The 26,897-nt window shown below is 41.6% G+C and overlaps 1 protein-coding gene across 4 annotated transcripts; it reads left to right on the forward strand.

Annotated features, from left to right (window-relative positions):
- The first annotated feature begins 5,268 nt into the window (after nucleotides 1–5,268).
- Nucleotides 5,269–26,096, forward strand: IRF4 (interferon regulatory factor 4). Of its 4 annotated transcripts, none has more exons than XM_066376903.1 (9): nucleotides 5,269–5,334; nucleotides 6,688–6,967; nucleotides 8,361–8,547; nucleotides 9,558–9,646; nucleotides 10,286–10,430; nucleotides 12,208–12,315; nucleotides 15,089–15,442; nucleotides 19,038–19,150; nucleotides 21,018–26,096. In XM_066376903.1, the coding sequence occupies exons 2-9, from the start codon at nucleotides 6,749–6,751 to the stop codon at nucleotides 21,159–21,161; spliced, it is 1,359 nt and encodes a 452-aa protein (XP_066233000.1). In that variant the 5' UTR covers nucleotides 5,269–5,334; nucleotides 6,688–6,748; the 3' UTR covers nucleotides 21,162–26,096. The 4 variants fall into 4 exon arrangements, with proteins under 4 accessions (XP_066233000.1, XP_066233003.1, XP_066233004.1 ...); XM_066376906.1 differs by having other exon boundaries at nucleotides 10,289–10,430; XM_066376904.1 differs by having other exon boundaries at nucleotides 5,280–5,334; nucleotides 6,685–6,967.
- Nucleotides 26,097–26,897: the final 801 nt, after the last annotated feature.

Here is a 26,897-nt window from a genome sequence, read left to right on the forward strand (position 1 = left end):
TCCTCAGAGTGGTGACAAACAGCAGTGAATAACTCATGCGAACAAGAAGCTCTATGTCTACGTGGTTATAAACCACTGCAATTAGGGGACTTGTTACCACAGCATAATCTCACCTTTTCTGAAGCTATACTCCACCACCCAGAGCGCCCTGAGTTTCAGAAGTAATATCTCACAGTATCAAGTGATGCTGTGGTGTTTTACAATGTTCAACTAAAAGGACTGCTGATAAACTTCAAAATAACCCAATATTATGAACTAGTACCAATGGGAGGAAGTAGAAAAAGCTATCTGCTTTTTACCTATCGCTTCAATTTTCAGAAAATTGCCCAAAGTGATTGCAAACCGTTTCCATTTTTCTTGGCTTGCCAAAGGGAATTGAAAGTATTAAATGGTCCTTTGTTAAAAAAAAAAAAAAAAAAAAAAAGTCACTCCTATGTAGAGAGAAAGAAAATGTTACAAAGAGACTTCTTAGAATACTGGCAAGAAGAGGAGGCAAAAACAGGAACAGTTGTTTGTAAACAAGGGGAAAGGATAGGACTGTGCTGCCATGGCGTATTTAACTTTGTGACCTTTTATTATGCAATTGACTAAAATGACAAGTCCAATTTCCTATAAGCCTGGAAATGGGTTATACTCTGTGCCTAGGAAAAAGCCATGCATATTAGCTCTGTGCAGTAGAAGGAGTTCACAAACTAGTCCTGAACTGGGAAAGCTTAATGCTTAATGCTTAACTCCGCAAAGTTATTTCATTAAAAAAAACTCAGAGCACTGTGAAAATTAAATTAGGAAATGTAGGCAGCAACATAAGAAAAAAAAAATCCAGGTTTCTGTGCCTTATTACTAGTAGCAAATAATTTATCACTTTACAAAGAAATCTTAACTCCATTTCTTTAAACTGGGTTGTGGTGCAAGCATTTAACATATAATTTCATTTCCACAGTATTCCATATTAACTCCTCTCCTGTATAAGTAATTTACAAGGTTAGATATTTTTCCCCAGAAGGTTAAATATTTGAGCATTGTGGTTGAGAAATAGCATCCATTTCCTCCAATTTCCTTGAAGGGAATATAGCTTCATGACGAAGAATGAAGATAAGCCGTTAGTTCGGTGGCTTTGAAAAAACATGCAGCTTTTCTGATTCTGAATTTACCATAACCAAAAAGGGCCACTGAGCTGAAATTAACAGTTCTGTTAGAGCAGAAAAAATCCCCAATTATTTAGGGTTGAAAGAAGGTTCGGTGGCTACCCGCTGCCAACCTCCACTTCACAGATGAGAAGAATGAGGTCAGGAAGACAGCATCTTACACACACTGACCTAACCAATGAGAACCAGAGTGGAATGCCAGTGCACCTCCAGACTCACATGCCCACACTCAGAAGTTGATTCTGAAATATAAATTCAACAGGCAGTCAAGTGCCTGCCGTCTAAGAGAAAAAACTGTTGGTCAGAATATATCCGTGGGCAAGATATTTGGACCTCAGTGACCCTTTGATCTCTTTCCTTATCTGTAAAATCAGGCTAAATATCATCTGCCCTGCCCACCAAGCAGCATTGGTGAGGAAACCAGATAGATAAAGTTTATGAAACTTCCCTAAATGCTGAACCACAGTGTAATGATAATAATCCTGATTTGTTGAATACTGAAAATATGCCAGGCACTGGGCTAAGCATCCTCCCATCCTCACAGCCCACTAGGAGATAAGGTAGCCATTAACTTCATTATGCACGGGAAGCCAAGACTTCAGTTGAACAGTTCATCCACGATCTCACAGATATGAACTAGGTTCAGTGGACCCCCTCATACCTGAACATTTAGTTATCAATAATATAGCAATATCATAGTAATAATTCATTATAATATTATATAATAATTTAGCACCATATAGTATAAATTACTATAGTATACTAGTACTATATTACTATGTTAGTATATAGTACATAGTATAGGAATATATTGTATATTATATAATACATATTACTATTTATATAATAATAATATAATAATACAAGAGTCATATACTACTACTACCATATGAGATGCCACTGTCAATGGTAATAATTAACATTGCATACATATATACATATATAGCCAAAGAACATTAGAGGAGATATTTATCCTATATGAACTACATCATACCAACAAAATATTTTTTAGTATTTTCCTAATTTTTTTACAAGTAATTAAAAAAGAATTGCCCTTTAAAGTTTTTCAAGGACATTGTTGCATTGGTTTTAACAAATTGTAGGCCTCCTCCTAACTTTTTTTTTTTTTTTTGACAGAGAGAGTCAGAGAGAGAGACAGATAGGGATAGACAGACAGGAAGAGAGAGAGATGAGAAGCATCAAGTCTTTGTTGCAGCACCTTAGTTATTCATTGATTGCTTTCTCATATGTGATTTGACCATATGAGACCATATGAGGGGGCTCCAGCAGAGTAAGTGACCCTTTGCTCAAGCCAGTGACCTTTGGTTTCAAGCCAGTGACCATGGGGTCATGTCTGTGATCCCACGCTCAAGCCAGCAACCCTGCGCTCAAGCTGGTGAGCCCGCACTCAAGCCGGATGAGCCCACCCTCAAGCCAGTGACCTAGGGGTTTCAACCTTGGGATTTTGAACCTGGGTCCTCTGTGTCCCAGTCCAATGCTCTATCCACTGCACCACCACCTGGTCAGGCTAGACCTCCCCCTTTTATTTTTTTTTATTTTTATTTTTTGGCCTCCCCCTTTTAAAGAATAAATTAGTGAGAAAATAGTTTCATCTCAAACAAGGTTTTATAATTTATATTTTGTGTCTAGCATGGGGTTTTCTAAAATATTTTTCTTACATGCAAATGTATAATTTTAAAAATTACATTTTAAAATATTAAAATAAGTAAATTCAGCTTACAGTCTCTATAATAACTGTGATTTGAAAATTGAAATACTCTTCAGATTGCCCTCCACTTGCAATGGCACTTCAAAATCTTGACAGTTCACTAAAATACATCATCTCCTCACAATATGATCAGCCTTTGTTTTGGCTAGACATTCAGTTAGTCAACTCCCTATTTATGTTCACTTTGTATCAAGTTGTGACATTTGAAGATAAATATCTAGTTCTTTACTGAAGAAAACTTTGATTTTCTCATGTGTGTGGAGGCAGGGTCAACTTTAAAAACTTTAATCATTAAAAAAAATAATAAAATAAAAACTTTCATCATTTTTGTTTTCACTATGAATAGATATAAAGGTTTTTGGTGATAACACTGTGGCGATTACTTGGGGGGGGTAGGTAGAAGAGGGGGTAGCGGGGATAAATAGTGATAGGCAAAGACTTGACTGGGGGGGGGGGAATGCACAATGCAGGGTACAGAGATGTGTCAGGGAATTGTGCTCCTGAAACCTGTATAATTATGTTAGCCAGTGTCATCCTAATAGATTCAATTTAAAAGTTTTTGGTGAGCAACTAGCAGTGTGTACCTTATTCACTCATTCTTCTTCCCCAGGGATAATGAAGACATCAGGAGTTTTAGAGATTAGAATATATTATTATCTGTGCTCACCTCATCATAAAAAAAAAAATCACCTATAGTGACAAATGGGTAAACCAGAAGATGGCGTTGAAGATTAGCAATCATACACTGTAGCCTGGTAAAGCCTCAGAAAGTTTCACACAATGACTTTGAACTTCTAAAAGACAAGTGAGAAAAAATGTTGATGCAGAGGACACATGGATGAAAGTGTGAAAAGCTCTGGTTTGCTGTTTTTGTTCTTAGCAATCTCTTTCTGTCTGTCTGTGAATACTTTAGGAAAAAATAATTCACTGAATAAAATGGCAGTGTACTTAGCTATGTTTACTGAAATAGTCTAAGTTCCTAGAACAGTTCCTGATAAGTAGTAGATGCTCAAACCTATTTGTTGAATGGATGAACTCGTGAAAAGGCAAAAAAGAAGAGGTTATGACCAGAATTTTCGTTGAACAAAACCCTGTTGTTTATCACATAGACTCTGATAATGGAAAATTTACTTGGGTGAATAAAAATATGTCATCCTGTCAATTTCTGAGAAAGTCCATTCGTTTTAGGAAAAGTGTACTTAATCTATGTCTCACTGCCTATTTTGTTCTATACTAAACTTAAGTGTTCTCTTTGGGTAGATGACATTGACCCAAAATACAAGATTAAAAGAAAAACTGAGAAGTGAAATCAAAAGCTTTTCAAAAGTTGCCAGTTGACATGGGGTGATGATGATGGTCTAAAATCATATAGAAACTGGTGATCTGATGGTTTACCTGAAATTGCTGATAAATAAACATGCTTGGTGTATCTAAAATGCTGTGGTGAAATTTGGTAGGTAGGTGTTCTCGGAATTAATTTTTATATTAAGGACAAGTTGGAAAATTAAGTAAAATATCTGGTCCACTTAAATATTATTCTTATTCTGAACATTTATACTCCACTAGTAAGCTGCCTCCTACCAAGTTAAAGTGTAAGCTATGTCATTTTAAGGCGAACTGAAGTCTAGAAGCAAATGTGCACTTGGATACTTCAGTATCCCTCCCTCCACTCTTTCACGTAGCTGTAACAGAAAATTTGGGGGCTATGCATTGTCTGAGTCATCTGAACTCACCAGTTTAATAGATGCAAAAGTAGGAGCATTTCAAACAGGCAGACAGCATTTGAACCACAGTCTATAGCTCAAGGGATCTGGGCCATTTCCTTTTTTCTTTTTAATGAGTACACTGTTCTCTAAACACCGCAGAGGGGCAGCAGGGCCAAGGATGCCCCCCACCCACTGATCTTCTATATGGACAATTCCTCTGTCTTTTGTTTGATGCTCTACAAGAGAACTTCGCTTGCACCAGATTCCCGCCCCCCCCTCCCCCGCCCTCCACTTCCCGCCCTAACCGCATAGCTGTAGTTTAGTTGTTAATAGTTATCGCCCGGCCTCCCGCAGGTCCTGGAGCAGAGGCCAGATCCCCTGTTTCATGCCTTGCCCTCCGCAGGAAACCACCGCAAGCGAGGGTCGTCGAGGCCGCCTGCTCCGGACTGGAGGAGCGCTCACCGCGAGCTGAGCAAGGCGGGTGGTCAAGGGCGCCAGAGTCCCCGGCCCAGCCACCAGCGACCCTCGCACGTGGGCTTCTTAGACGCCTCGGCCCAGGACTGCCCGCCCCGCTCTCTTCTCTACTGGCACCCCCTCCCAGCTCCTCTTGGGCGCAATTGGCCCCGCCCCGGGCCCCGCCCCCCACCAGCGCGGCTTTTAAGCTCATAAAGTTCCTCTTTCGCACCTCGGAGTCTTAGTTTCACCACTCGAACTTGGGACCCACCGCTGCCTTCAGTTCCAAGTCCGGGACGAGGTAAGACCTGGGCAGGGCAGGAGCGTCGATGTGAGGTTGGCACCGCAGAGCACCCGGAGCGATAGGCTAGAGAGGTTCCAGGGACCACCTCGAGGGCAGCGCAGGGCACCCCAGCTTCGGAGCTGGGAGAAAGCACGCTCCGCTGGAGGGGGTCGCGACTCCCACCCCGTGTGCTCAGGGCCCAGGGCCTCTGTACGGGCTTTGTGGAAGGCCGCCGTGGCACTGCCGAGCATCTCTGCAGGCTCTCCTCTGGCCTGTGTCCCCAGCACTCTGCAGGGCTGCCCAGCGCGGGCCGGGGCGGGATGGTGGCACGCGTTGGACCAGGCTGGGAATGAGAAAGTCAGGGCCTCGGAAATGGCCAAGACAGGGCCGTCGAAGGCAGCCACACAGGGCGGCAGGCTTTCCCGGAGACAGCCTTTAATTCTGAGGCTCCTTCTTCTGCTCGTTAGTGAGGGTCCCAAACGCACCGCGGTCCCCGGCGCGTCTTTCCCGGTCTGGTGGTGAAGGAGAAAGAGGAGCTCCAAATTTGGTCCACTCGGGGCCTTCGCTCTGCTGCCTCAACCCCAGGCCCCGGGGTCCCTCGCTCTCCCCCGCGCCCTCTTCGCCTCGGCTCTACTTTGCGGGCCTCCAGGGCGGGGCTGACACTCACTCCACGCACACGTATCTCCCGCTATTTGACTGCGTCCCTCGCGAAGGGCCGACCTGTTGCCGTTTGTTGCCCCTAGGGCCCAATTGATCCTTGCTACCTGGTCAGGGCTCAGGGATGTTCTTGGGACAAGGAGTGCTGGTAGGGAGGAGGCCTGGAGACGAGTTGCTGGGTGCTGAGCACATGAAACGCCCCGACCGCAGGCGAGCCCGCGTGTAAGATTGGCGCGCAGGGGCCACCAAGGGAATGTGAAATGGGGAGTGAGCGAATTGTAAACTGACAGCGAGGAAAAAATGGACTTACAATAAACAGCTCCGGGATGGACAAAGAGGAGCGAAAACTACTAGTGTGCCAGTGGAGCGCCAAGAAAGGTGTAGAGTGTATTTGAGGGTGCGCGCGAAGTTGAGAGCTGTGTGTCCGGGCGGTGGGGTGAGGGAAGAGAACCGAGCCCAGAAAGCGGGGTAGGAAGACAGGCTCTGCTGAGGGCGCTCTCGGGAGGAGGCAGGACTGTGCGCCTCAAGGGGACAAGTTCTAGCCAGCTGAGAAGATGTCTTCGCTCGGGGACCTCTGATGACACCAACTCCGTAGCGTGCGCCTCGCTGCCTTGGAGACTCCGCGGCCTCGTGGGCATCGCCAGGGTAGTTTGGGACATGGTACCCTGAGCGCTCTGCCGCGGTACCTAAGGGCGGTTCTCCTCTCCCCAGCAGCGCAGAGCGAGTGCAGGAGGCGGAGACTAGGCGCGAGAGGGCGGCAGTCGGTGCGCTGGGCATGAACCTGGAGGGCGGTGGCGGCCGAGGTGGCGAGTTCGGCATGAGCTCTGTGAGCTGCGGCAACGGGAAGCTCCGCCAGTGGCTGATAGACCAGATCGACAGCGGCAAGTACCCGGGGTTGGTGTGGGAGAACGAAGAGAAGAGCATCTTCCGCATCCCTTGGAAGCACGCGGGCAAGCAGGACTACAACCGCGAGGAGGACGCCGCTCTCTTCAAGGTTACACGCACGTGGGGAGTCCGCGATCGGGAGAGGGGGATGGTCCCGGGCATGGACTCAGCGGGGAGCCCAATCCGTGTCCAGTGCACCCCGCGATTCTCAGAGGGGAGGTTATCCGCACGGGACCGGCAAGGTTGGGCAGTCCCCGCAGGGGAGGTGGCCCACCCAGGAGCACCAAGGCTCGATGAGCCGAAGCCCCGGGAGGAGAGAAGTTTCAACTTCTCTAGAGATTTCACAAATGGGAGTGATCCTGATTGGTCCCGTTCCCCAACGTGAGGCATGAGCAGTGCCCAGAGAACCAGAGGGCTCCAGAGGCAGGGAAGTCCCTGGAAGGAGGTTCTGTCAGGGTCGGTGGCGGTGCCAGGACATTAGCAAAGCGTCCTTGATTGCATTTTTGCCGGTTTCTTTGTTTCTATCAGAACCTCTTTCTGTGCCCTGGACCCTTCCTTGCCTCCTCTAACCAACTCGTGTCACTTTTTGTCCTTCTGAGTGCCGTGGATGGGCTGGATTCTGTCTGTTTTTCTGTCTCACTCACTGTCTCTATGTTTCACTATGTTATTGCTATTTGTCTCTCTTCGAATAGTTTTTTTCCCCTTTGGTTCAGTCTCCCTGTGGCTGTCATCCCAGCCCTCTTTGGGTTCCTCCGTCCATGTGTCCTACTGTCTGTCTCTCAGCCCTGTTTGTCTGTCTCCGTCTTTCCAAGGCTCTCTGTCTGGAAATTTTTCTCTAAGTTTCTGTCTCTCTTTCTCTCTCTTCACTTCCCCCTCCCCCCACTCACACACACACCCACCTTTTTGGGTTTTTATTTTTCTCTTTCTCCTCCTCCTCCTCTCTCTCTCCCTCCTTGAGCTCTGCTTTGGGCCTCTCTCTGTGTCTTTCTCTCTCACTCTGTGTATGGGTTCCTATCACGATTGTTTTCCCCTGAGCAGCTTGTCCAGTGAACTGTGCCTTAGGGTCCAGCCTCACCACCTGTAGGCAGGACAAGCAGGGGACTTCCTCAGGGAATTTGCTCTCAGATAACCTCAGATTTTCAGGCAGCCTAGATATGCATGGCAGCTCACCCCACAGCTCTGTCTCACAGTTTCAGTCAGACCTGCTTCAGAGACTGGGTGAGCAAGTCCTTTTCCAGGGTCCTCCACATTTGCCCACCATTCTACAAATATTTAAAGAATGTCCAAACTACTTGTCTTCAGCTCAGCAATGACAGAGACCAAGGTGACCGTATTGCACATAGAAGACACACCTGGTATGTTTCTATCCTACATTTTGAGCAACAGTGTAAATTTGAAGCACTGAAGCATCATTCTTTTCTTTGGAAATACAATTCCCAGATTTATTTTTTTTTAAAGACCTGTATTTTAATTTTTTTTTTTTTCTCTTTTCTTTCCCCCAGGCTTGGGCACTATTTAAAGGAAAATTCCGAGAAGGCATTGACAAGCCAGACCCTCCTACCTGGAAGACACGTTTACGATGTGCTTTGAACAAGAGCAATGACTTTGAGGAACTGGTTGAGAGGAGTCAGCTGGACATCTCAGACCCCTACAAAGTATACAGGATCGTCCCTGAGGGAGCCAAGAAAGGTGGGACTTCCTGGACTTGGGTCACAGAATATTGGCAATCTGACACTCTAAATTTCATTCCGAAATTCATTTTTCTATTTCTGTTTGTTTGTTTTATAGCTTGCCTGCCTTCTGCCTCATGTTCAAGCCCAGCAGACTCATTGTCAAAGTTCTCTGGATCACTAATTGAAATTTTTGTGGTGTTAGTGTAGGATACTTTCTCAAACTCCAAGTCTCTCTCTGCATGTGTGCACATGTGTGCACACGTGTGTTTTCTAGCTCATTCGATAGGCTAAATTTCCAAACAGAAAAATGAAAAACTTGTTCAGAGCTTTACTTTTCTCTTAGTCTTTCACAAATAACCTTTTGTAGAAGGAAAACATCCATCCATCCATATACTTCTACTATTTATAGTAATAATAATGTCAATTTTTGGAATGTACAGTGGTCAGCTGGACTTCTTGTTAAAATTCAAATTCCCTCTTTCTAAGATTCTGACCCGTATGTCGAAGTAGAGTTCAAGAATCTGCACATTTTAATTTTTCCATTGACTTGAGAGAGAGGGGGAGGGGAAAGAGAGAGAGATAGAGAAGCATCAACTCATTGTTTCACTTAGTTTTTCCATCTGGTGTGTACTTCTTGATTGCTTCTTCTATGTGCCCTGACTGGGTTTCGAATATATGACCTCTCGCACCTGCCAAGTTGATACTTTATCCACTGAGCCACCCAGCCAGGGTCAGAAATCTGCATTTTAAACAAACCATATGGGTGATCTCACTTGCAGAACATTTTTCTGGTAGAACCCTTTCTGTTACAAAGTGCATTCACATACAGCAGGACCTTATAGAAATCAGTTTAATGAAATGAATAAATAATTATCCAAGGGAATTTCTGGAAAATGTCTTATTTGTTAACACTGTTATGCATTCAAGGAATTAACTCCTCAAATATTTTTTCTGAGATTTGATGTTTAGATATGTCAGTTCATTTTTTCACACTGGGCCATTTCCCTTTTGCAAAACCATATATAGGAGCAAAGCAGCTCACCCTAGAGGACCCGCAGATGACCATGAGCCATCCCTACACAATGACGACTCCTTACACCTCACTCCCAGCTCAGGTATGGTGGAGGGTGCAAGGTTTCTAGAAGGAAATGCTAGGAAAAATACACAAACAAAAACAGCTTAACTTTGTTTTTGCTCTTAGTCCAATGGCCAAACCAAACCCCTGGTCATTGAATGAATGTCTTGCTTTCAACCTCATGTGGATATCTGTGTTGGCTTTAAGTAGGGGAGTGATGGGGATATCTGCCTGTTGATGTAGACTTTTACCACCCATTCTGAAATCTTCTGGGAAACAGACCTGTTGTGGAAGCTGAAGATTTTGGAAGTGGTACTTTATATCATGTGAAACCACAGGGCAGCTGATCTCTTTAGAGTTTTCTTATGTGAATTACAGCTCTGTTGCATTCACTTTGGTGGGGAAAAGAAGGCAAACTTCCTTCCAGAACTTTTGGTGCCAGATTTAACCATATGATGAAGCTTTACATAAATCACTACTTTACAACACTGTCTCCATTGTGCTTTTTTTAATTCTTTATGGCTAGTTAATGCCAAAATCTTTCAGATGATAAAATGATTTGGCTGCCAGCCAAATAAGAGAGTGCCCGAGGAGTTTGAGAGGATGTATAAGAATCCGCTTCCTTTTCCCAAAGCCAACACACTATTCTTTGCTCATCTGACTGCTTTCATCTCTTTAGCAGGTTCATAACTACATGATGCCACCCCACGACCGCAGCTGGAGGGAGTATGTCCCCGACCAGCCCCACCCTGAAATCCCATATCAGTGTCCTGTGACATTTGGACCCCGCAGCCACCACTGGCAAGGGCCGGCTTGTGAAAATGGTAAGGACTGTGCTGGGGCTGGTTCCTCTGGCTGCTACTGACCCAGTGGAGCAAACCTGGCTGGAAGGCCCTTGGTTTCCCCTTATCTGTCCTTCTGGGCAGGACCACAACTCTTTCCCCTTATCAGAACTGCTGGGAAAGCCTTTACATGCAGTGAATGAGAGTTTTCTCTCTCCTGTTGGATGGAAATGTCCTCAGAAGAAGGATGCCAAGGTCTACCCACCCCTGGCCGATGGTGTGCCGGGGCCTATGCTTAAAACTGTCAATAATCTTAAACCTTATTTTTAATCTTCAGCAAAAATAAAAAATGAAAAATGGGTATATTTTAGCATACATTACAATCCCTCCTGGGTTGTCCCTTAATGTTGACTGAAGGTCACAAAATTTTGCTGATCTATTTCTATCTACAATCTGTAAAATGGGACACAAAGAGATTACTGAGCTAGTATATTTTTCTTAAACAATGGTGTGCCCATTGTAGTTCTTTGGATTACAGGTGATAATAAGTAGGGAATGAATAAAAAAACAACAACTCTGAAAAAAAAAACATTAAAAGTTTCCATAGGGTGTGCAGTGTTGGTTTTGGATCCAAAATTCCTATACTCTGGATCATATGTGATTCCATGTAGGGGTTTCCCAGACACCAGGAGGAAAGCTCTCAGCAGCAGAAGCACTAATTAAAGTGAAAAGAAAATTTCACTTGTATATTCAACACAGCAAAACAAAAGTTTTTTAGTACTTTTGAGTAAGTTATTTAAATAAAAATCCTGAGAAGGGGCAACATAGATTTTTTTTTTTTTTTTGGATGTTCTAGGAATACTTGGTCAGTTTTCCTTTTTCTAACCATGTTCACGTCACTGTTAGGGTTATGGTACTGAAGTACATCCTTCTTTATGATTTGTATTGAGTAACATGTTTACTAAAAAACAAAACAAAACACCCAGAATAATTCAGTTTTATTAGCTTTTCAAGATGATTTGCAGTAGAGTTTTTTTTTATATCATAGTGAAGGAATTAGCTAACATTAAAGTGGTTTCTGAAATTCAGACCCATGTCCAAGCCAATCAGGCTCTGTTGAACTAATAATTTTAATAAAGAGACAATGCTTAGAATTGCAAAATGATAGAATAGGCAGACTTATTTTAAAGCATTGGATGACATTAAATAAAAGTGCAAGGTTTGAATTGTGCTCTTGGGCATGAGAACTCACGTACTCCTGAGCTCACAGTTCTGCTGGGAGCTTGCTGAGTGAACGGGGTAAATCGTTTCATCTCACTGAGTCTCAGTTTTCCTGTTTGTCAGTTATGGAGAGATGTTGGTCAAAGGGCACAAACTCCCAATTATAAGGTGAATAATTCTGGACATCTAATGTGCAGAGTGGTAATGAAGGTAGATTTTAAATGTTCTCAACACACATACACACACCCACACACACACAAAATGATAATCATGTGGTGATGAAGGAGTTAGCTAACAGGAAGGAAAGGAAGGAAGGAAAGGAGGGAAGGAAGGAGGAAGGGAGGGAGGGAGGGAGGAAATTACAGAGGGAGAGTTCCAAGTTTCCTTCCAAAGCTGTATGGAGACTACTAACTCCTCCCACTTTGGTTTTTCCCATGGGACTTCAGCTTGTCTCTGTTAGGAGAGCCAGGGGTCAGCTCTAGGGGGCTAGTCTGAGACCCCTCCCCCCACCCTGCAGGAGCTGAGTGGCCACCCTCAGGGAGAGGAGAGGAGGCCTCTCTGTGTGTGGGCAAACTTTGACTTTTATTTGCAAATGCAGGTTGCCAGGTGACCGGAACCTTTTATGCTTGTGCCCCGCCTGAGTCCCAGGCCCCTGGAATCCCCATAGAGCCAAGCATAAGGTCTGCCGAAGCCTTGGCCCTCTCAGGTGAGTGTGGCGTAGGGTTCCAGAGGCACCCACAGGAGGCCTGCATCTCTGGAGGCGCTCATCCTCTCTGTTGGGCAGATTTTATGGAGGGCAGTTGGTGAGCATAGCCTGTGGGCACTCGCTTTCTGCCAGCTGGTGCCTATATGTGTGTGGACACGTTTGACCCTCCACCTGTGTGAATGAGGAACACCCTTAGAAGAGTTAGCACTGAGAAACCAGCTTACAATTTTGATGCAATTTTATGTGCTGGGTGAGTCATGTTAACTTCTCCATTGACATCTTTCTGAATTTCCAAGAATAGGCAAACACTCTAGTTTCTTTCACCTAGGGCTCCTCCTCAACTAACATCCTCACAGTGTAGTATAAATTCTTAGAAAAAATATATTTTTTTTTTCACCAAGGTTTCTCATTTGAGAAGCTGATCATCCTTCCAGAGTTAGTCACAAACAGGTCTTCCTCATCAACTTCTTGGGGACATTGTTTTGGCTGCTTTGCCTTTATCACATTTGACTGAGTATTGTGGTCTTTCTCTGAACTTTGCTATGTGCTGCAAAAAAGAAAATATGGATTAGATCTGATTTTTAAAGTTTCATTTCTAAAAGGTCCCTGGCACCTCAAGAGATCTTACCTGTTTTAAGGAAGGCATCTCAGTGTGTATTAAGCATGTGTGGTATATGCATATTTATTTTTTTAGATGTTGGATTGTTTAAAAATGGGATTTGTATTTATATTAAAAATGAAACCCTTAAGCTTCAGATTCTCTTGTGCCTCATCCCACTTCTTAAAAATCAGTGACAGAAGCCTTGACAGGTGGTGTCATTGGACTGGGATGTGGAGGACCCAGGTTTGAAACCCTGAGGTCGCCAGCTTGAGCACGGGCTCTTCTGGTTGGAGCAAAAGCTCACCAGCTTGAACCCAAGGTCGCTGGCTTGAGCAAGGGGTTACTCGGTCTGCTGAAGCCCCCCTAGTCAAGGCACATATGAGAAAGCAATCAATGAACAACTAAGGTGCTGCAACGAAGAATTGATGCTTCTCATCTCTCTTCCTTCCTGTCTGTCTGTCCCTGTCTGTCCCGCTCTCTGTCTCTGCCATACACACACACACACACAAAAATCAGTGACAGAAAATATAAACTAAATTCTCAAGGTTTCAAGGAACCAAGAGTTGTGGGCACCTGTCTTGCTTTGAGAGGAGCTGGAGTCTTCATGGTTTCATTCCTTTTGGTTCCAGAGTTCTGAATAAGGGCTGCTTCCTTTTTTCTTAGATGCTCCTGAGTGATGGAGGGGAGGAGATTTTCCAAGCAGAAAGTCTTCTGTTTGTCTTTAGGAACTCTCAACCCTTTCTTAAGCACCCAAAACTTGTGTGGGAGCCTGAAGAGTAGGAAATCAACAGCTATTTTTATCACTGTGACCTTGTGATTTCTGATGAGGTGAAATGAAATGAAACCTGCCTGCAAATCATTTTTAATGGCCAGTGCCCACTCTCATTAGGGTATGCCATCCAAGGCACCCTCTCAGCCAGTGTTTACAACAGTTGAAAGTGCAGTAGAGAATTGAGACAGTATTGGGCTCAGTTTCAATACCTGCCATTGAAGAATAAGAGGCTATTGTGGGTTTCTGTTTTGGCATGCATAATACAGATTAACTAATTGAGTGCATTTATTGGAGAACTGCAATTTTTATTCCTTTTTAAAATCCCATGCAGTTACCAAAGGGTAGCTGTTTCCTACCTACAAAGCTCTTTTGCATTTCAGTTAAGGGGCCCTTTGTAAACCTAGTTAGGTCCTTTCAGTTTGTGGGTCATAATTTAAAGTAGGTTCTGAAATCAGCCAAATTTCATAAATGAATTTATTTCGTTAAATCTTTTGGACAGCTCTGTTTTTAGAGTTATTTTCAAACTTAAACACATAGCCTGATGGGATTTCAGCAGACTTTACTCTCAAAACATTTCTCTCATTGATTCCTCTCTTTCCATGAAAATTATATATTATATAATTATATTAAACAATTAGTACTTACACAGTATAAAAACTAATTTAAAAATCAAAATAGCAAAAATAATAAATATCACATTCGCCCAACCCAGAGATCATCACTATTAAGGCCTTAATGCTTAGCCTTCTTGAAACTTCAATACATATATATTTTAACCTAATGACATCATATTGATATTTTAGGGAAGTTCAGATGTGTAGACATACTTGCTTTTTTCCCCTGAAACATCCTTATACTCTTTTTGCTAGTAAAAATTAAACTTAGGGTTTAATTTCTCCAAAATCAAAACTTATTGTCATACTTAAAGATGATTTTTTTGTTCAGTGATACATGACTTAGTATTTTAGACATAACCACTACCATCATCACCAAAAAGAAAAGATATAGATAGTTCTTGACAGTTCTTATATTACTCTCTAATATAAGTCAAACCTGTTTTGCAGAAAACTAATGAAATATATGCTCCCTTCCCCTTAAGCCCCCCCCCCAAAAAAAAAACATGGTCACGTAAATTTGGAAAATGCTGAGTTAGACATCATCAAATTGATTTCTTGTGGGACTTCTCTAACACCTCTCATGGTTTGTGAATCTCCAGGAGGGAGATAAAAGCATGCAGTGTTTCCTAGACTTTTTGATCCTGGAAGAGTTTGCTTTCTACAGAGCATCTTGGCACCAGTGCCCCAACAAGTACTTTGTTCTGGCTGGTAATTTGGCATCCTGATGGGTCTGCAATACTTCTTGTTCCTTTAGCACTGACTCCAGATGTTCTGTGTTTGCAGACTGCCGGCTCCACATCTGCCTGTATTACCGGGAGATCCTGGTGAAAGAGTTGACCACAGTCAGCCCCGAAGGCTGTCGTATCTCCCATGGACACACTTTTGATGCCAGCAGCCTGGACCAGGTCCTCTTCCCCTACCCTGAGGACAATGGTCAGAGGAAAAACATTGAGAAACTGCTGAGCCACCTAGAAAGGGGTGTGGTCCTCTGGATGGCCCCTGATGGCCTTTATGCCAAAAGACTGTGCCAGAGCAGGATCTACTGGGATGGACCCTTGGCACTGTGCAGTGACCGGCCCAACAAACTGGAGAGAGACCAGACCTGCAAGCTCTTTGACACACAGCAGTTTTTATCAGGTAATGCACCTAATTATCAGTTAGAATGGAGAGTTTCATACCTGTGAGTCTTAGGGAATACAAAGGTGGTGATGGCCTGTTTGCCACAACTGTCAAAAACAGCTGGTCACTCTGGTCCTGACAGAGGTCTTTCTTCTGTTAACCCCTGAGCTTGCTGAGCCTGATTCCAACATAGGTTTCTTGTTTGGTTCACATTTCACCTCTCCTTTTACCACCTGCTGCTCTCCAGCAGCAGAAGGTGTGAAGAGGGGAGAGATTGCTCCTGGCTAATGGTGCAGGCTCATGACTTGAAATTATGGAATTCAACAAATAATCACCTAGTAATAAGGTTCACATTTTATTGGCAGTATGATCTCAGCAAGCGTACCTGTTGATGTTTCAGCTCTTTTAAGGTTCTTAGGGAAAGTGTAACCATTAGAATTATATTGTTAACACTCTTGGTTATGAGATGTGTCATCCTTAAGTGGATAGATGCCCTTCAGCAGGTGGGACCACAGATGGAGTGTGTTGAACTGATTTTGCAAAGGGGCAGTTATGAGAAGTCTTTGAGCTATCTCTATGACATGCGTGTTTCAAATCATATTTTCCAGAACCAGTAAGGTTTGTTTCCTAGCTTTGATTTTATGATAATTAAATTAGCCCTGGGCTGGCTCTTGTGAAACTCCTGCTACATTATTGATGAAGCTTCATCCAGAGAGCTCGTTTAGCAATCTGTATTAATGCTGCCTCTTGTGGAGGCAGAAAGCCGTTCCAATGTGCCAGCTAACTGCCAGTTCTGTCTTGACCTTATCCTTAACCCATTCGTTTAAAAGCATCCCCTTCAGAAACACCCTATGTCTTTGGGTTTCCCTGTGCTTCTACTTTCCCTAAATGTGCATCTTAAATTCAATTTATTTGAAATAAAAATGTGAAGCATCTCTGTCTTCTGGCACCATGACATTTGCTCAGCCTTTTGGGTTCAAGTGGCTCAAATTCGCTTAGGCTCATTAAAATTCTCTTTTGGTGCCCCCAAGCAAATATATCTGTAGATGATTAACCCTCCCACAGAGGTGTGACGAGAGGAAGAGGGAAAACTGAGTCACTGGTCCCCTGGGTCCGCGCGATGGGTGAGAAAGTCACATGTATCTGAAAGCCCCTCCTTAACGGAGCTGTAGAATTGCCTCCAAGCCAGTGTTATGACTGTTTTGTCAGTCCTGGGGCCCAGTGTGGTGGTCATAAGCCACTGAGGGGGGTTCTGTCTGTACCTTCTGTTCTGTGGTGGGTTCTGAAAGAGCCCACTGGGTTTGCATTTTCTCAAAGATTGTGTAACTTGGTATCTTTGGATCCAGAATCCACCACTGATGGGGGCTGTAGTTAAGGCACCCCAGACAAAAGGCACTTGTTTCTCTGAGTTTCTCTCACCATGCATGTTTTAAGGAAGGTAGATTCTTATTATTCTAATGAGGCTATAAGTTTCTCTTTGAGCCACAACGAACTGTGTGTGATACAGGCAAGAAGCAAGCCAGCATGATATGCCAGCTGTTAGTGCACTCAGACTGCAAAGTCACTTGCCTCGAATTTAGTGTTTATCTGTGAGCAGTCATTGTTTTATTTTTCTTTTCCATTTCTTCTGTTACCAAGAGCCATACTTTTTGTTCATAGCAAACTGTTTTCTTGAAGTGTTCACTGAGGTGCCAGAAGGCATCTGTAAACCTAAAAACAAGTTGTGTAGATGAGCTTCTGCATAATCACAGAGCATTCTCATGTTACCAAGCACTTGAAGCATGACTTTTTCAGAGAATTGTACCAACTCACCATTCTGATTAGCTTCTGTAAGTGTAGCCTCCAACCTCCATAGTGTAAATGCTTCTTACACATTCTGACTAAATTGGTTAGGTTTGATTTGAATTCTGGGGAAAAAAAAGGAAGTCAAATAGTCCAGTGAGTTAGCTAGAAACTTCTCTTTAGTTGAAGAGAACAGTAGAAATATTTGATATCTACCCATTCAAGATTTGCAGACTACTAGGGACAGCCCCCAAAGACAAAGCCCAAGGATCTGACAAAGATGCAACCAGATGCTGTTCTACAGAAGTTGTAACAGAGACTGTGTAAGCATGTTTCTTTTGCGGACATGACATTTACGTCTAGTGGAAAGAATAGGAGCAGCTAGAGGCATAAGATTATCTTTAGGTCCTGGCTGGGTAGTGGATAGAGCATCATCCCGGAGCACCAAGGTTGTGGGTTTGATCCCTGGTCAGAGTGCATATGAGAAGGAACCAATGAGAGTACAACTAAAAAGTGGAACAAGTTGATGCTTCTCTCTCTCTCTCTCTCTCCCTTACTCTCTCTCTCTCTCTCTTCCTTCCTTCTCTCTTTCTTCTCCCCACCTTTCTCTTTCTTTCTCAAGTCAATGGAGAAAATTTTTTAAGAAAAAGTTATCCTGAATATGGGTGAGGATATGCATCAACGTCAGGGGTTGAACACATCTTTCCAACAGTGTTCCATTCTCTGTTTTTCATGCTTAGCGTAAGGGTTGTGGCTTCAGGATCTACAAATCCACAAAAGTGAGATTCATCACTACACTTCTCATCTCAAATCATCATCTGTCCCAGAAGACAGACGAAAAGTTCATTCAAAGTCACCCAGTTTAGGCCTAGTGCCACATGGGATGCAGCTGCTCAGAACTGGCACTCAGTCTCCAAGATAACGTCAAGCATTTTCTGTGGTGCCTAAGTTCCAGAGAGGGCCTGGGTAACAAATATTAGGTTAAAAGGGCTGAGATGTGGTTTTTAAGTAAATCCAGGGACAAGTCAGAAAATTCTGATTTTTTAAAAAGAAAATTTCTTTTTTGTGTATAGTATTCTTTTGCTTCAACACGAGTACATTTCTTTTCCTTTTTCTTTCTCCTTCACTCCTTTCTGCTATCTTTTGCATCCTCGTGGTTCAAATACTGCAAAGTATGGTTCTTAATCTGCAAAGCATATTCCCCTTGAAAAATCAAGTGAGGCCCTGGCCTGTGGCTCAGTGGATAGAGCGTTGGCCCAGTGTACGAATGTCCTGGGTTCAATTCCCAGTCAGGGCACACAGGAGAAACAACCATCTGCTTCTCCACCCTTCCTTCCTGTCCCTCTTCCCACAGTCAGTGGCTCAATTGGTTTGAGAGTGACTCTAGGCAGTGAAGATAGCTCCAGTTGGAGCATATCAGCCTCAGGTGCTAAAAATAACTCAGTACTCAAGCACTGGTCTCAGATCGGGTTGCCAGGTAGGTCCCAGTTGCGGTGCATGCAGGAGTCTGCCTCACTATCTCCCCTCCTCTCACCTGAAAAAAAAAAAGATCAGGTGAAACCTGGAGCCCTTTCAAGAAAAGCACACATAACAGCATGTACATGCAATTTTACATTTGGGGTCTAAAGGGTAAGGACCCCACTTAGAGAAATAAAGAGTACTCATTCCTACTGCAGTCTTCAGAATCAACATAGAGCTTTTGTTTCCTGCTTTAACCTGTTGTGCTCAGTGATGAGGGTTTCTGAGCATATATATATATATATATGTATATATATATTGTTTTGTTTTGTTTTGTTTTTCCTTTTTCTTCTTCTATGTGTGGTGTCTCCAGAGTTGCAAGCATTTGCTCACCATGGCCGTCCCCTGCCAAGATTCCAGGTAACTCTGTGCTTTGGAGAAGAGTTTCCAGATCCCCAGAGGCAAAGAAAACTCATTACTGCTCACGTGAGTATTTCCTCACATTCAAATGATTGTTTCCCTGTTCTTCTTCAGGGCAGGGTTCCATTCAGAGGAGTCTCAAATCAAAAGTAAAAGTCAAGTGACCTGGGAAAACGATGAGGGAGGAATTGTGACCGAGTGAGCCCAGAGAGCCTCACCCTGCTCTCAGCCCTAGAATTAGTCTCATCAGAAATGGGAGGTGACCTCCAACCACGGACTTCATCTGTCCCATCTTTTTTATTTTCCAAAGAAATGGTCATATTAGTATTTTATAAGGATATAAAAAGACTGATGTGAAAAGTTGCTCTTTAAAATTTTCCATATTTAATATTGCTTTTAAAATGTCTGATTTTTACTTGATGGAGAAGCTTTTCCCAAAATGGGAAACTTGACTTGCATATTTTGTAAGTCATTCAGATATTTTCCAAAACATTTTTTATTTCTGGTTTTAAAGAATTCTAGTATTGGAAACCAAAAGCCATTTATTATTTGGAGGAGGTTAAATCTTTAAAAGAACTCAAGTAGATCAGATCACTGTAATATTCTGTAGCAGAATTTAAGATAGGTTCAACTGTGGCAAGTAGACTTTTTTTTTTCATAAAAAGGAAAGAAGAAAAGGTTTATATAGAAAGCATTTAGCATTAATTTGCCACACACAAAAAAAGAGTTCTGGATACTTATGACTTTTGAATTTGAAAACTACATATCTTCAAGAGTTATTAATGAGCCCAGATAATGAGCAGCAAAGGTAAAAAATTATACCCAGCAATATAAAATTTCAGGTCATATTACAGTTATGATAATGTTTCTTATTGAAAACTGAAATAAAACGCTATCTGATTTTGAACATTTGGTCCCCCTTATTGATTATAAAATCAAAAACTAGCCAACCAATAAACAAAACATAATCCAGTAGACTTCAGACTTTTCTCACGAAGCCTCTCCAATGATTGATATAATTATTGATATAATTTTGTTAACAAATGGGATTATTAAATGGCTAAGTAAACTTAGCATTGATAATTAACATGCAAGAAGTTGATGATACACTCTACCAGTATTCTGATTTTAAAGGTTTTGGATGCGCTAGCTTTCCTGTAACCTAGGCGGGGATGGGCACCCCAGGCAAGGCATGGAAAGGGAAAATAAGTGTGTGCATACACACTGGTTCGGATTCCTTTTATTATGGATTTAATTTATTTCAGGTATTTTGTGAGTTATGCTTAAATTGCTGTATATCAAAGGACACCAGGGCTCAATTTAATACACATTTGATTGAAAGCATTTTGTTTTCTTAAATGCAAATTCAGGAAAAGCTGGAATTTGACTATTTTTGTGATGAAAAATATCAACCAAAGTAGATGAATTTGGGATCAATTAAATTTTATTTTCCCATAATAGCAGTTTTGTTGTTGATTTTGCTTCTTTTTCTTTTCTCTCTTGTTTGGAAACATACAGATTACCTAGGTCATCCTGGAATCATAAATTGTTTAAAAAAATAAATTTATTGGCCTAAAGTACACTAACTACTACCTCAAATTCCCTTTCATTTTGGTCATTTTACCTGATCTGTTTCAGTCTCAATTAAATGTAAATTTCTAGTGACAGATGATTTAAAAGTAGTACCATGTTTAACTTCAGTTGAAACCCAGAATTAAGTAGATTCTGTTTAGAAATTGATGTATGGAAGAACTATAGAAATTAGTTCTTTAGAAGTCTCCAAGTATAAAATATTTGATGTGTGATAGTACCTAACTTTATACTTAACTTTACTATACCTGTCCATATATCCAATTATTTAATGATAAGCAAATTACAGGGTGCTAAAAAAATATGTATCTTAGTAACGTCTTCTTAAAATCTCTTATTAAAGGTCGAACCACTACTAGCCAGACAACTATATTATTTTGCTCAACAAAACAGTGGACATGTCCTAAGGGGCTATGATTTACCTGAACACATTAGCAGCCCAGAGGAGTATCACAGATCTATTCGCCATTCCTCCATTCAAGAATGAAAAACGTCAAATGATTTTCTTTCATTGTACATACCTGACTTTCACAAGAACTACTGATTGAACCTCCTCTTTTCCTTTTGAGAAAGCTGGGAATTGGAGTTTCCGTTCAACACTTGAGAAGAATCTTAGCAAGAATCTCTGTACAAACTATCAGCTCCATCTTCTTGACAGATGAGCTTATTTCAAAAGGAAGCATGGTCTTCAGGGTCTTCTAGATTAGCCATCATTGATACAAGCTGTGAAAAGTAACCAAAGAGTGTGTTTACATTTACCGAAATGCTTTTTTATTTGATGTGGATTATTTCTTGCTTGAAAACTGAGAACAATTTATAATTCAGGATTGACAACTAACTCGAGTGATGAAAGCACTGAAGTATTGTACTATTTCTCAGGGAAGTAAAATCTAAATTTGAGGCTACTCTGCCCACAAAAGAAATGGGTTATTAACGCATGTAGGAGATGTTGCTGTGGTTGAAAATGTTTGTTTATAGAAGGAAACAGAATCTTTGGCTGAGGTTGGGCCATGGTGCCTCCAGGTTTGGGTGGCTTATCTCCCCACTTGGCCTGGGTCTCACCCCAGGGTGTAACTCCCAAGCCCTGCCTTTCACTGAAATGATTGCCATTTTTTTTTTTTTTTTTTTTTTTTGCATGCCTCTGGGAGCCAGTTGGTAGACTCTGTTGCTATTTTCTTGAGCAAAAAAGCATTAGGGCTACCCTTGAATATCACTTTTTTTTTAATCCATATAAAACTGGATACATAATATTATGTTAGTTTTAGGTGTACAACATTTTAGTTCAGCATCTTTAATGCACTACGCAGTGATTGGTCACCCCCCAAAATTTAGCTGCCATGTTTTACCCCTTCACCCATTCTGTGCTCTCCCTCCATCCCTTTCCTTTCTGCTAATCACCAACGTGTTCTCTGATCTATGAGTTTGTTTTATGTTTGTTTTTGCTTGTTTGGTTGTTTCTTTTGTTTTTAGAGCCTACATATGGATGAAGTGATAGTTTTCTTTGACTTATTTCATTTAACGTATACCCTCAAGGTTCATTGTATTGTCATGAATGACAAGATCTCATCTTTTTTTTTAAAATGGCTGATAATATTCTCTTGTTACATGTACCACATCTTCTTTATCCATTCACCCTCTGATGGACACTTAGGTTGTTTCCTTTTCTTTGCTGTTGTAAATAATGCTTCAGGGAACATAAAGATGCATGTGTCTTTCCAAATCAATGTTTTTGTATTCTTCAGATAAATATCCAGAAGTGAAATTGCTAGATTGTATGGTAGTTCTATTCTTTTTGTTTACTTGTTTGTTTTTGTTTTCTTGAGGGAAAGAAAGGAAACAGGAGAGAAAAAGAGAGAAAAAGGAGCATCAACTTTCTGTTCCATTTAGTTGTGTCATTGATTGCTTCTCATATATCCCTGGCCAGAGCTCCAACCAGTGCCCTTGGGATCAAGTGAGCAGCCCCCCAGATCGGCAACCCCTGATCGAGATGGTGACCTTGGCACTTTGGGGTGTCACTCTATCCATTGAGCCACTGCCCAGGACTGGTAGTGCTATTCTTAATTTTTTTGAGGAATCTTCATACTGTTTTCCTTAGTGGCTGCACCAATTTATATTCCCACCAATGGTTGTACGAAGCTTCCCTTTTGTCCACATCCTCTCCAACACATATTGTCTTCTTGATGATAGCCATACTAATAGATGTGAAGTGATATCTCATTGTGGTATTGATTTATATTTCTCTAATAATTATTAACAAACATTTTTTCATGTGCCTATTGGTTATCTGTATGTCTCCTTTAGAAAAACACCTATTTAGATAATCTGCCCATTTTAAAAATCAGGTTGCTTATTTTTATATTGATGTGTTGTATGAATTCTTTATCTATTTTGGCTATTAACCCCTTGTCAGATATATGATTTTCAAATATCTTCTCCTATTTAGTACGCTGCCTTTTTGTTTTCATCGTGGTTTTCTTCACTGTGCAGAAGCTTTTTAGTTTGACGTAGTCCCATGTGTTTATTTTTGCTTTTGTTTTCCTTGCAAAGCTTTAGAGTCAGATCCAACTTGTGTACTCTGTTTTCATCTGTTTTACAGTGTAGTAAGGATTAAGATTTTTTTTTGTTTGTTTCTCTTTTTGCCTTACGTTATAGAAATTATTGCTTAAAGACAGATCAACAATCCAAGGACTAAAAATACATTTTTGAAACTCGGTGACATTTCCCTTCTTATCCTATTTGTTTTGTTTGGTGATCAGTGAGCTATCCATGACAACACTAAAGAGAAGGAGCCAGTGCTTTTCAAACTCTGTTTGATGAACTCTGTTAGGAAGAATGATGACAGGATTTCACAGATTGCATAACTGCAGATTCAGTAGACTGTATTTTGCTTATTTTGTATATTACATGCTTCCTCATGCCAACAGTGGTTTGACAGGGCCTTAACATTACTGGGCATTTTCAAATACATTTTTGTTTTGTTTTCTTATAAAATCACTAAGATCTACACTTGCTTAAATTAAACCTAATCATTTAATTGTTTGTTTGGAAAAATACAGATAAAAGCCAGCATCTGATATTTTTTGTCATTCTATAAAATAATTGTTACTGTTTTCCGGCTCAGCAGAAGACTCGATAGTTCTCAAACAGATGCCACTCTTATTCTAACCTTTACTTCATAGTTTACCCAACAAACTGTATGTAGCCCTTGCATCAGAGAAGTGATAGCATTTATCCAATTTAGTAAACTGCAAATCATTGGAATGTCATTTGTTTTGTTTTCTTTTTTAAGATAAGTTTTTAATGATGAATTAATTTATGTTAACTACAGAAGATGTAAACAGTATAACAGGACAAATACGCCTCCCTAGATGTATCTGAAGGAAGAGTTTGATGTACTCTTTCCACACATTTCACTTTTATATATGTGTGTGTGTGTGTGTGTGTGTGTGTACACACATACATGTAAACTTAAAACAACTCATGGAGTCCTCTTGCACCCACTTTTAGGCAGTGCTTTTAACCTGACAGTACAGGTTTACCTCATTCTTCTCTGAGGCATTGTTGTAGAATTCCACCACGGTGTAGTCAGTACAGTGTAAGGTATTTTATCAGCCAGTCAGAATAAATATGTCTGGACAGCAGATTGTACTTCTTGTGAACTGTGGTAATTTTATACATCTTATAGATGCAAAGTATTTGGGGTATATTATCCTAAAGGCTAAATGAAGATTTCTTAATTCTCCAACTAGATGCTTGATTCCAATTGCTGTTGGGAATTCTTTTCTTTCTCTTTCTAAATATTAACATACTTTAACATGGGAGTTACATTTTCTGGAAAATTCTGTTGGCTCAGGCCATTTACCCCCTTTCTCATTGTTATACTCAACTACCTTTTTTTTTTTTCTTTTTTTTTAATTTCAAGGGAACCAAAGTGTGGCTAATGAATGAATCAGTCACACAGTATGCAGGGGGAAGCATCCTGACAGTTGTCTGAGGACTACAGAGGGGAAGGCCTGCCTCGTTCCTTGATGTGATAAAATAAGATTAGCAAACTAGAACAAGCTGTTTGTTCTCAATGAAAGATTCTATAAAAGTTTAAGTGATTGTTTTTGCTAAAAAGCTTTGGATTACAGGGAAAAATATCTGTCTCACAGGTGCATTTTCTTGGCCCATTTCTTGTTCTTAGTATGTAGTAAAACTGTGGGTAGTAACTGATGTCTTCTGGAAACTAGAGAGAACCAGTGTGACCAACTCAATTTAAACCAAAACCATGAGATCCCCCCAACCCAGTCTCAGACAAAAAAGGATAGTTAAATCAATCATCCTATAGACAACCCAGCAAGACTATTGTGTTTGAGCTAGGAAGAGACCACTGTATCTTAGGAGAGAAAATTTAACATCCTACAATGGAATGGGCAGCATGACACTGTGGTTATCACCTAAGCAGAGGCATGTCCAGGTTTGTGTTTATAAAAAGGTATACATTGAACTAAGGCATGAACAAGATTTTCTTCCTGTGTCACTGCATGGAAACCCTGGAGTAGAACCAACTCTGGGAATCTTGGTGTGGGTTCTGACAAGGGCTTCTGCTGAGAAGCTGATCGCTGGGTTGGTGAGCATCTCTAGAGAAGGCTCACTCCTGCACCAGTGAAGGTCAATAATTATTTTGGGGTGCATTGATTGTTTTTTCAATAGAAATCCAGTCCCAGTTCAGACCCCCTTTTCATTCCTCTTTGCTCATACATCTTCCCTTTCTCCACAGATGAACATTTTTCTGAAAGCTGTGAGCTCCTTAAAGGGCTACATTTTTATTATAGATCTCCCTAAATAATTTGTAGCTGACAGATGGTATGACCAGCCCTAATGCCACCTTCACATATGTCACATTCGAACCACCCTCCCAACTGTACAGCTCCGCTACTTGCTTTCTTCGCACCCCTGTCTTTGCGATTGATCCATGTCAATGTGTAGCCTCTTCATGTCTTGTTAACTGTCGTTGAGCAGCTTGACCATATGAATGCAGCAAAGCTCAATTTTCCTGGCATTTGTTTTCACTGCTTTAAGGATAGCATATATATGAAGTGTAGCTAAGTAGAGGAGATAGGAAAGAGAGAGGGTGGGTCAACAGGCCAATCCTCCTCCACTAAATTCAGATTTTGCTGTAGACTCTTTGGGATGAAGGGGACCCCACAGGGAGTGAGGCTTACTCTTGTGCATCCCTGCTTTATAGGTGGACAGGACCAGGCAGCTTCCTTGACTCGGTCCAGTGCTGTACTGGTTCTCCCTGTTGCCAAATCCCCAGACATGGCATGTTGAGAACTAGGTTGAGCATTTCATGGCAATGGTTGTACATAATCATGGCATAAATTTTGTCATGTATTGCTTTTTAATTCAAATTGATATTTGTAGTAATTTTGTGTTTTAGGTCAATAAATACTTTTTAAAAAATAATATTATGGACTGTGTGCATGTTATTAAACACTCTGATCTTGATAGCTTTTTATATACTTCCTCCTTCTGTTGCATTTTTTTTTTTTAAGCAAGGCTGCTTTGGCAGCCTGCTTCCTTCCTGGTTGTCATATGCGTCCTTAAACTCAGATTTCAAAGTGTTTAGCTTGTGTAAAAAAATATATATAACACTTATCCTCGTATTGGCAGCTCCTCTAGCCCACAGAAACACATCTAAGTAGAGCAGTGAACATCCTTTCCTTCTTTTTTCTCCTCTCCCTTAACAGCTCTAGTGGACCCAAGGGAATCATTGTAAATGTTCTTTTTATATCACCGCTTCTTTGATTTAGTCCTTGTTGTTAAAGGGGAGAGGATGCAGGTTAACCAGTATCCTGACTCTAAAATATAACATGAAGCTGCGTGTGGAAAGGAGCACACACAGGAATGGAATCCGTGTGGTCTCTGGTGTCCTTCTGTTTGCAAACTCATGTCTGTGCAGCCAGCTAATGTGGACAAGTCCTGCTGGGGGTGAAGACGGCGGAGACGCAAAGACCCGACTCCAGGGACCAGGTTCAGTGATGCAGATCCACTTTATTCAGGAAGTAAACTAGCTTATATACATGGGTTCAGCCAATAGGATGTTATAGCATGTCCTTCATGGTCAATGGCTGAAAAGATCAGGGAGCTGCGTGGTTGGCGCTAAGTCACTTCTTTATAGCAGGCGAGCTTCCTTCCTGGGATGCCCAGGAGGGTTCTGGGAGCTGGAGTATTCTCA

Source organism: Saccopteryx leptura, chromosome 3, assembly GCF_036850995.1.
Source record: "Saccopteryx leptura isolate mSacLep1 chromosome 3, mSacLep1_pri_phased_curated, whole genome shotgun sequence".
Taxonomy (NCBI): Eukaryota; Metazoa; Chordata; class Mammalia; order Chiroptera; family Emballonuridae; genus Saccopteryx; species Saccopteryx leptura.